Here is a 10,687-nt window from a genome sequence, read left to right on the forward strand (position 1 = left end):
CAATAATTTTTTTTTTTTTGAAATATATAGGGCCAAGTTGCATAGTTTTGGAGTAGTCATAAAACTTAAAGTACCTATGATTGAGGTATCTAGGGCTAATGTACGTGAATGCCAACCTACATCTACTACTATTGATGCCCAACTGAGCGTGAGAAGAAGAAAAAGGAAGGTGACTCTTTTTCTACACCTCCTACATCATCTCACAATTAGATAATGGAGGGAAAGCAAGTTTACAACAATACTGAATCCAGGTTATGCGTCTTAAATGTAATGGGGTATTTGATTATATTTTTCAGACGTTTGAAAATCTTACTTTTTAGACGTCAGAATCATTTGGATTCGTGTCTGAAGAATGATCTGAAATGGTTTTTCATATCTAAAATGATAAGACCACAACCTAAAACTTAATGTGCTTGAATGCATTTCCGACTTGTCCCAAAATTGAAAATACCACTAAATAATTTTGAAAAGACACGATATGTCCCTATTTTAAATGCAAACTTAGCTGAGTCTTGGTCTTCCTCTCGAAGGAGACAGATATTCATCACACCGTCAAAGCTTTGCCAAGGTATATTTAAGGTGTCAATCTGAGTTTTCATCTCATTTTGTTTCTTCATTATCACAAATCTGAGGCATAACCAACGATGAATCTACGACAATAATGAGTGTTTTTGGTTTCCTACTCCTCTTCTTCTTCTTCTTCATTTTTTTTTTTTATTTCTCTTTTTTTTTTTTCTTGGTTATGTCCTTTGTTTCACTAGGTAAGAGTGAATTTGTCCTTTCTTTGTGTTTGCCATTTCTCCGTTTTTGTTTTGGTTGGATCTCCGTTTAAATGCTAAGTTTGAATTATTAACTTTTAATTCATATTGTTTGGATTTTTTTTTTCTTTACTTCGTAAGGTGACTCTTCATTGTTTTACTTCATTATTGTAGCCGGGTAGAGACAATACCAGATTTTTAGTTGTTAGAAGGATAGACAGAGAAATAATTGAGTTCTATCAACTGGAAGATATGTTGGAATGGTGTATTTTGCACATTACAGACATAATTTAAATGTATTTTGCCTTACACAATGGAATAGTGTATTTTCACTAGTGTCTAGATATCTAGAAATTAATTGAATATAACCATTAATTTCTCTGTCATTGCATACTTATTTGAAATCAAAGGCATTCATTAACATTGCACAAACTTCATCTTTCATCACTATGCATCAACCAGATGCATACATGAAACCTAACATATCCATGTTCTTATGACAACACAACTAATTAGGCCAATACAGAAAACCCAAGACCAAATAGATTCGATAGAATCATATTTTCTTATATATGAAATTCCCTTCAAAGCTAATAATTTCCCCCTTTGATTATCGCCTTTAACAATAAAGTCATCTGACACCCGTCAAGCATTTTTTTGAACCGCTGTTGAGTCAGATGGTCAGACCGTTGAGTTTGGGCACCGTTCAATCAATCAGTTTCGTTTTACCCCAAATTCAGTCCCAGACCAAAAATCATTGAATCAGTCAATGATCTATTGATCTGAGTGGTCAAACCATCTACCAATGAACTCTTTTAACAATTTTTTACCGTTTTTATTTTTTAAAATTCTATTATAAAAATGAGACATTCATTTTAATTAGACAATTGAACCATCGATCCAAAAACCAATGACCAAAACAATTCCATTTCCCAATCATTTTTTAATACAATGATACAAACTATTCAGCTAATCTGCTATCACGTAGAGAAGCCATTGCCACCGGAATTTTTATTTCAATCCTCACACGCAAAGCACGAAAGATAGAACCACAGGAAACTTGCAGCAATGAGCATCCACTTTTCTTTGAATATGTGCTTGCAAATTATGCAAGCAAGTCATAAAGGTATCAATAATTCGAACATTAATTCCCAAACTGCTGGATTTTATATGTAGATTCCAATCCAAATTATAATCACACACTCACAGTACTATTGCTGAATGTTGATCATCATTTCTTTATACCCATCTAAGCAAATAAATGCGCATGCAGCAGCTCACTTCGATCTTCATCAACACACTCTCTCTCTCTCTCTTAATTTCAATCTCTCTCTCCTTGTTAATTTGATTAATCTTTTCGTTTGAATTAATTTGAGATGGCAAATGTGGAGGAACGTACACCATTACAACAACACGTGGTTTCAATATTGCATCAGGTAATAAATGCTAGAATTGACAACAGTTTGATACCGCGGGTAACAGATGCCATGCGCAGCGATGAGAGAAACGATCAGTTCTTTTATCCTTTGGTGGTGTCTTTGGGTCCTTATCACCATGGCCAACCGCAGCTAGAGCGCATGGAACAGTACAAGCTTGTGGCGTTGAAACAATACTTCAGCCACAATAATGGCTCCTCTGCTCCCAACCCCATCACTGAAATGCATTTCATAACATCGTGCTTCCTCAGCTTTTTCAGAACTGAAGCTATCAACGCCAAGAAGTGGTACGAAATCGACGACCCTGATGAGGATGAACAGGTCTTGTTTGTGTGGATGATGTTCGTGGACATCTGCTTCATCTTGAACTTCATGGAGCAGGCCGTCGGCACTCGGACGCCAGACCCAGACGTGGCCGGCGATGGTTATGATGATTCTTTCAGGCTGAGCAGCCACGAAGAGGCTCTGGTGGTGAGGGATATCATGCTCCTAGAAAACCAGATCCCGTTTGAACTTGTCCGGATATTTTGCGATATCAAAAGGTATGTAGAGTCTTTTATTCACTCTGAAGATGGAAGAAGGTCGACGGAGGTGCAACCGGTGACAAGAGCACGGTTGCCATTTCAAGCGACCAGATTTGTACCAGCTGGTCCCCAGCCTCAGCAGCAGCAGCCCCAGTCGTCTAGGACTCGTATCGAGCCATGTGTTCTGATGAATGCATTTGTTGACGAACTCATTAGACATTTTAGGCTTCAACCCGAAACCCCAACGTCATCGTCATTACCATCATCCCACTCAAGCGCTCAAACTGAACCAAAGCACCTTCTTGACCTCCTCCGAAGGAAGATCATCGGCGAGGAAAGCAGCAGCAACCATTCTGATGATCATGAACAACAATCAACCGGTGGCCAGTGGTATTCGTTCCGTTCCATCAAGGAACTGAAAGAGGCAGGAATCAAGTTCAGAAAGAGCAGTGATACAAACCAACTGAAGAACATCAGATTCAATAGCAAATTGTTTCGTGGGGAGCTCTATCTTCCTGTGATCATGGTCGATGACTCAACCAAATCCAGGCTGCTCAATATTATGGCCTACGAGATGGGGCAAGGCGGTCCTCCCGACCGTGCGGTCACGTCCTACGCCTGGTTCATGGACTCCCTCATTGATAGTGCGGAGGACGTGAAGGAGCTGAGGTCGAAAGGCATTCTGCTCAACGCCCTAGGGAGCGACGAGGAAGTGGCAGAGCTTTTCAATACATTGACGACTGGTGCCACACCGGACCCTGCTGCATATGCTCATGTGAAGAGCTCCATTGAATCTCATTGCAGGACTAGGTGGAAGATCTCCCTGGCAAACCTCTATCATACCCATTTCAGTAGCCCTTGGGCGACGATAGCCTTCATTGCAGCTCTGCTCCTTCTCATCCTAACTATCTGTCAAACTTTCTTTGCTGCCTTCCCTCGATAAGCAGTTTTTAAACACTGATACTCATCAGATGACTCAGACCACTTTCTAATATTTATTTCTCGGCCGAGTTCATTTCCCAAGATTAAATAAGAATTTGTAGATTTCATTATAGCTTTGCAAGACATGAAAGCTTGGTAATTGAAGACCCCTCTCTTAGAATCCTCTAACAAGAAGAAGCTGATATTATCAATTATATATATGTATGTGTGATTGTCAAATTGTGTCAGAGATGATTCAGGGGAGGTGAGGGGTTTTATCAATTATATATATGTATGTGTGATTGTCAAATTATATATGCATATATACATACAAGTACTCTTTGTATATTGGAATTATATTGATTTTTTAACAAATTGAATTGAGTGGTGGCAATCATGATTAAGCTGATATTAGGACTTGTAAAATTGGGGCAGGAAAAACAAAGAACAGATCGGTGGATCTTTCAATCAGCCCAGGCCCAGCTGAAACTGGTCTTGGCCTCACGGTTTAGACCTAATAAAATTTTATTACTGATTGGGCTTGAGATTTTAAGGCTTCAGGATGGGCGTGGGCCGAAAAGTCCAAGCTTCACACCGTTTCTGCAAAACCCATGAATTGGTCATATGTTTAGAACACATGGGAATAAGTCTTTTAGACTCAAATATTTTCCATAAATGTAAGATGATGAAAAGAATAAAATTCTTGGACCTTTGAGTCCCAAACTAATTTCTTGCACACTTCGGACTCGAGCCTTTTACTGTGGCCCAATCCATTGATATGAGAGTCCAAACCCAATTTGAAACTTAAATATATATTGGGTTGGGTCAAGGCTGGTTTATCTCTTAACCCAATCCATTGATATCCTAATAGACCGGATCTGCTCTTCACACCTGGCACCTCACAGGCATTTTACACGCACGGTAAGTTCCCATCGGGGCATTGGGCCACTGGCCATTTATTTTTTCTTTTTGTCTTTCTCGGTAAGTTCCCATATTTGCAGGAGACATTTGCCATTCCGATGCATATCCTGCCAAAAGAGAAAGTTCGGTAGTGAGAACGTTGGAGATAAGTTTCATGTTAGAATTTTTTTTTTCTTTGTTTTCTGTTTTTCTTCTCAAATGCATCATTTTTCCATTTCAGGTTGATTTTCTTTGTTTTCCGTTTTTTTTTCTTCCTTGGATTTTCAACTACAACTTCGGTAACTCTTCTCTATTTCAGGTTGGTTTTTAGGCGCACAACAATTCGTTCAAGTCGGTAAAGCTTAAAAGAAACAACAATAAATAGGTAAGATTAAACTTCTTTCAACTAAGTTCAATCATTTCCTATTGTAGATGACACCATAACCAACTCACTAAAATGTCAAGCATATGAAAAAAAAAACAAAAAAAAAAAAAACAAAAAATGGTAAAAAATAGAAGCGGGTCATTGTAGCACCCGTTTTAGTGTGCGGGTAAAGAAGACGATGTAATCGGATCATCATCCACCCGTTTCCGAAAATATTGTTTGAATATTGGTGCGGGTTCAGAAATACACAAAATAAATGGGTAAAGCAATCCGTGTAATACACGGATTACATAATAATAATAATAATAATAATAATAAGAAGAAGAAGAAGAAGAAGAAGAAGAATAACAATGATAACAACAACATCAACAATAATGATTATAATAGTAATAATAATAATAATAATAATTGATGTAGGTGCACCTGGCCCGAACCAATGGGATAGCAACGCGTGTGCGACAGCAACATTCAGACTAGACCCAATCAATGCACGCATAGAGTATGTTAGACAGTGTATGCCCTTAGCTCCAATCAGTTTGATTTATATTGTGACATTTATTGTAAATGAATAAAGTACATATTCGATTCATGTTATTATGGAATATTTTTGTGTAATACCCTTAAACTGATACATATGAGACTCGTGTTAGTTTAGAATCTTCACAGCCATTGGATAGATGTAGGGAGATTTATCCTGCTAAGGCCAACACTGGTGTACTATCAATTTGGTTGGGGTGGCTTGTCTCAATCGCCAAGGTGAGACCTGAGGTACATTCAATGTGAGTTTTCTTGAAACCCTGAACCAAACCAAAATTTTAGTAATGCCCTGGATTTTGGAGATAGATGGACAAAACAGGAATTTTACACCTGACCCCTAGACTCGATTATGATACTGCACTAGGTATCGAATTGGGTTGTCTTTAATATGCCAATCAGTGAGATCCTTAGAGGGGGTCAAAACCTGGGTATGTTGGAGCAGTCTGAGAATTCATCTAAGATGGTGATCATTGTGATAGGATCAGCCCCTTTGTCGGACAAAGTGAATAATCAAGGATGCCTCTCTATAATGGAAACCTAAACTACTGGTAGTTGATTTCAACCATTGAAATTTTTTTTGCAAAATATATTTATATAGAGATATACATACATACATACACACACACACACACACACACACACACACACACACATATATATATATACATACATATATATTATGATTTCAAAATGTTTACAAAAAAGTTTTAATTCCTAGAATCCATGTGAGTAGAGAGTGCAGCACTATACCTTGCAGCCGAGGGAGAGGTCCTCTCTTGTCGGGTAGTGTTTGATCATTAAGGGCTGAGAAGTTAAGTGTAGGACCATTGAGGGTTATACTTGATGGACTAATCTTGCATCTGCCCACAGTCATTGGGCCTTCATAAGATGAATAGACCTAAGGACCATTTAAAGTAAATGTTAGGCCGATTAAGAGTCCATGGTGATAGACTCAGGAGTTCACTGTATTCAGCACTGAATTCTGAAGGGATGAGAGATCCACTGTATGGACACCCAAATCTTGCGGAATAAGGTGGGTGAATTTCAAAAAAAAATCTCTCCCTTTCATCTGGGAATCAAATTCCCTATTTAGAAAATCATATTTTCAAATATCAATTTTGAACCATAAACTGAACCAGATCTAAACAAAAGTAGTAGGAGAGAGTTATACTTGATACGAAGAAGTAATATTTCCCAATAGAGGTGTTCATGCCCAATGAAGGATCCAAAGACTGCTCCCATTGAAGATGGCGTAGTGCAGGATGGAACAGAATCAGCAGAGTTCTTCTCCAAGAACCTAGTCCTTCACAAAAAATAGCAGGATGGCACGTGAGCACAGTTTCCTATCAGTCATTTCACAAAGAACTGATATCAAGATCAAATCTTGACTTCTCCCACTGAACTGGAGATCGAACTGGCAAGGTAGGCGGCAGGAAGAAGGAGGCACCAAGAAAGAATTCTACAGGGTTGCTTAATTCTTTCTTCTATGATTTCAGCTCTCAAGAGAATGTGAGTATCTTCTTCTAAAGGCTACCGCCCCTTCCTTCTATTGTAACCCTAAAGGATCAGCTCCTAATCCAATTAAGAGTTGCTGATCCAAATCATATCTGGATCAGTCATCCCTTTAGGTGATAAGGATAAACGCTTATCTTATCTGCAGATAGGATTATATTTTGCAAAACAAATCTCAACGATTGAAATCGGCTGTCGGCAGTCTTGGTTTCCATCAGAAAGAGTGCATCCCCGATCATTACCTTTGTCCAACAAAGGGGCTGATCATATCACTATGATCACCCACTCAGATGAATTCTCAGACTGTCCCAACATACCCAGGTTTTGACCCCCGCTAAGGGTCTCACTGATTGGTACATCAAAGATAGCCCAATCTGGCACCTAGTGCAGTATCATAATCGAGTCTAGGGGTCAGGTGTAACTTTTCAGTTTTGCCCATTAATTTCCAAGGTCCAGGGCAATACTGGAAATGTGGTCCGGTTCAAAGATTCAATTGATCATACACTACATGTGCCTAGGGTCTCACCCTGACAGCTGAGACAGGCCACTCCAATCGACTTGGTGGCACATCAGTGTCAGCCTTATCAGGATAGGTCTCCCCAGACCGACCCACTAGCTGTGAACATTCTAAATTAACACGAGTCTCATTAAGTGTCCAGTTTAAGGGTATTACACAGAAACATACCAATGGAACATGAATCAAATATGTACTTTTATTCATTTACGATAAACTCATAATGTACATCATCCTGATTGAAGCTAAGGGCATACAAAATTGTCTAACAATTCGACCAGGCCTTGTATTAGAGGCTAGGCTGAACCCATGTGGATGATGTGTAGATCAATGTTAGGGTCCCACGCCATACAAAGAGAGCCAAGGTAGCTAGCATTAAAAGGAAGTGAGCCTGAAAACTTAATGGGCCTAAAAGCCCATATCGAACTAGGTTAATTGGATTAATTAAATAGAGGCAGATCTAGGTTTGGATCAGCAAATAAGGATAAGAGGATAACTCTTATCTAGTTAAAGAGTCCAGATCTAAATAAATATTTGGATCAGGAAACTCCTAATTTGATTAGGAACAAGTTGATTTTGAACTGCAGATAAGATAAGGGATTATCCAAATAAATATTTGGATCAGGAAACTCCTAATCAGATTAGGAGGTTGTCTCTTTAAGGTTATAAATAGAGAGCAAGGCGAACCTGAAAAAGAGACCAGACACAACATAAAGAGAAGACAACTCAGTTAGACTGATCTTGCCTTCAGTTCTTTTTCTTCCTGCTCTTGCCGCCCTACTTTGTTCGATCTCCAGTTCTTGGATTTGATTAAGATTTGATCTTGATATTGTTTCTTGCTAGAAAAAACAATTTTGAATTTGTGCTCATTGCCCCATTCGATTCTTGCTGAAGAATCACAAGTTCTTGGTGAAGAACTACCTACTGATCCTACCTTATCCTAAGATGTGTCATCTTTAGTGGATGGAGAATTTGGTACACTCTTTGGACATGAAAACCTATGCTGGGATGAGCTTTTTGTGTGGATTCCATATCAGGTATATCCCTCCCTAATCTTGGTTTCAGATTTGGTCCAGTTTGGTTATAAGAACGAACCTTGAAAATGTAATTTTCTAAATTGGGAATAGGATTCCTGGAAGGGAGTAAAGAAATTTTTGAAATTTTGCCCAACCTTCCTACAGAGTTCAGCCATCCATATGATGCATCTCCCATCCCTTCTGAGTATAGCTCAACAGGGAACTCAGAGCCAATGACCACACCTCTCGTGTATGGGCTGCATTCCGACCATCCAAGCTCACCTACCTCCAGACAGCCTCAAGTATAAATAAGGGGCAACCCTCTCAAGATAAGGGGCTTGAATCTTGAATACAGAATCTAGAACTAAGAACTCTCTGATTACTTATGGCCTTGTCTGAGTGCTCCCACCTCAGGCCTCTTCCACCTTGTACTACCTTGAACTAACTTGACCGTCAGAGTCTCTACCTTGGGTACTCACCCAAGGCCTCTGACGTTCTCCTTTCTCTTACTCCTCGGCCAATCTAGGCCTACCATCCCTCGGCCAATCTAGGCCTTGAACTACTTATCCATGTCTCGGCTCAAAAGCAAATTGATAGTGTTGCCCCTAGCCCATTTTGGGTAGTAATAATTAGCATCGTCTATAGGATCATCATTAAGACTTCCCTCAACTAAATTTGCATTCTCTCAAACTTAAAGAACTAACTCCTAAGCTTCATCTGACATGGCAAGAAACACTAGGAACACCCAGAACCTGGTCACAAAGGATCAACTCCAAATGGTACTCGACCGGCTCGATGACCTCGCTCTGAGAATCTACGAGATGAGGCCCCAGGTAGGAGGCCACCCACAGGGTAGCCGCCCCTCTAGGACCTCAAGGCACCGAGGTGAACGTGCATCCCTAGACCCGTTAGCCATCGGCCCGGATGGGTCCCATAGGACCGACCCCTTGGAGTCCGACAACAGCCAATGTGCCAACCAACCACCGAGGGCCTCTTGACCTCCCAACCGAGGAAGGGGTGAATTTGCATAGTCTCGCGATCATCACCGATACCAGGAACATCAACTTCACTAAAGAGAAGACTCCCAGGACAAAGGTGGGCAATCGGGCCACCATAGGCCCCCTCTGAGGGCTGAAGACCGACGCCACACCTCTTCCTCTTGCGTCTCGAACCTCCAAGACCTCCTAAATGACAAGTGGGCTAGAATACATGAACACACGCCTGCATTAGAGAATTTAGGAAATCGGGCCAATCCACACCGTGTCCGAGAGAACCAGGATAGGGCCCAGGCACCCCTTGACTAAACGTTGACCTATAGGCACAGCTCGATGCCGTCAAGGATGAGCTTCGCTAAGTTAGAGAAAGCGGAGTTGAGACCTCGACTAGCCAAAATCCTCCGTCCAGCAAAGTGGATTTCTTCTCCCCGAATATTATCTCTGACCCTCTCCCACCGCACTTCAAAGCGCCCATGCTCGAGATGTACGATGAGACAATGGACCCAGACGATCACTTGGAAAATTTCAAGGCATTCATGCTCATCTACGGATACTCTGATGCCCTGATGTGCCAGACTTTCTAGGCGGCCTTCAAGGGGGCCGCCCGTCGATGGTTCTCCAGACTCCCCCCTGGTCCATTAGCTCATGGGAACAACTCACTAACCTCTTCCTCGCCCACTACATCAGTAGCAAGAGATGCTAGAAGAGTGTAGTCTCTCTCATGGTCGTCTGACAGAAGCGTGAGGAGAGCCTACAGTCCTACATTGACTGCTTCAAGAAGGAAGAGCCCTATGGTCTCCACGCATGCAGCTATTAATAGCCTACTGCTAGGCTTGGCCCTTTGGTGCTTAGTCGCCATGACACCACCGAAGTCGTAGGCAGAATTCCTGAAGAAGGCTCAAAAGTACATCGCCACTGAGGAGGCCTTGGTCAGCGATCACTAGGAAGGAGAGGCCGACCGCCACCACAGGGGCCAAAGAAGAAAATGAGGAATGAAGACAACCGCAACAACAACAACAACAACAACAACACAAGATACAACAAGAAGCCAACAGCCTCGGCCATTGCTTACAGCAAATACACACCAGTCAACACCACCTGGACAAAAATCCTCATGTAAGTAGGAAAGGAGGAGTACATGAAATGGCCTAAAAAGATGAAGAGGAACCTCAAGAGAGGAAATCCAAAG

The 10,687-nt window shown here is 41.0% G+C and overlaps 1 protein-coding gene across 1 annotated transcript; it reads left to right on the plus strand.

Annotated features, from left to right (window-relative positions):
* The first annotated feature begins 2,044 nt into the window (after positions 1-2,044).
* Positions 2,045-4,033, plus strand: LOC148846392 (putative UPF0481 protein At3g02645). The gene has a single exon (XM_088955510.1). It carries the CDS (start codon positions 2,135-2,137, stop codon positions 3,659-3,661), a length of 1,527 nt encoding a protein of 508 aa, XP_088811636.1. The 5' UTR covers positions 2,045-2,134; the 3' UTR covers positions 3,662-4,033.
* Positions 4,034-10,687: the final 6,654 nt, after the last annotated feature.

This window comes from Nelumbo lutea, chromosome 7 (genome assembly GCF_056320005.1).
Source record: "Nelumbo lutea isolate HS-2025 chromosome 7, American lotus-T2T, whole genome shotgun sequence".
In the NCBI taxonomy this organism is placed as follows: Eukaryota; Viridiplantae; Streptophyta; class Magnoliopsida; order Proteales; family Nelumbonaceae; genus Nelumbo; species Nelumbo lutea.

Coding starts and splice junctions, on each gene's coding strand:
- LOC148846392 (XM_088955510.1), top strand. CDS start 2,135: ATGGCAAATGTGGAGGAACGTACACCATTACAACAACACGTGGTTTCA.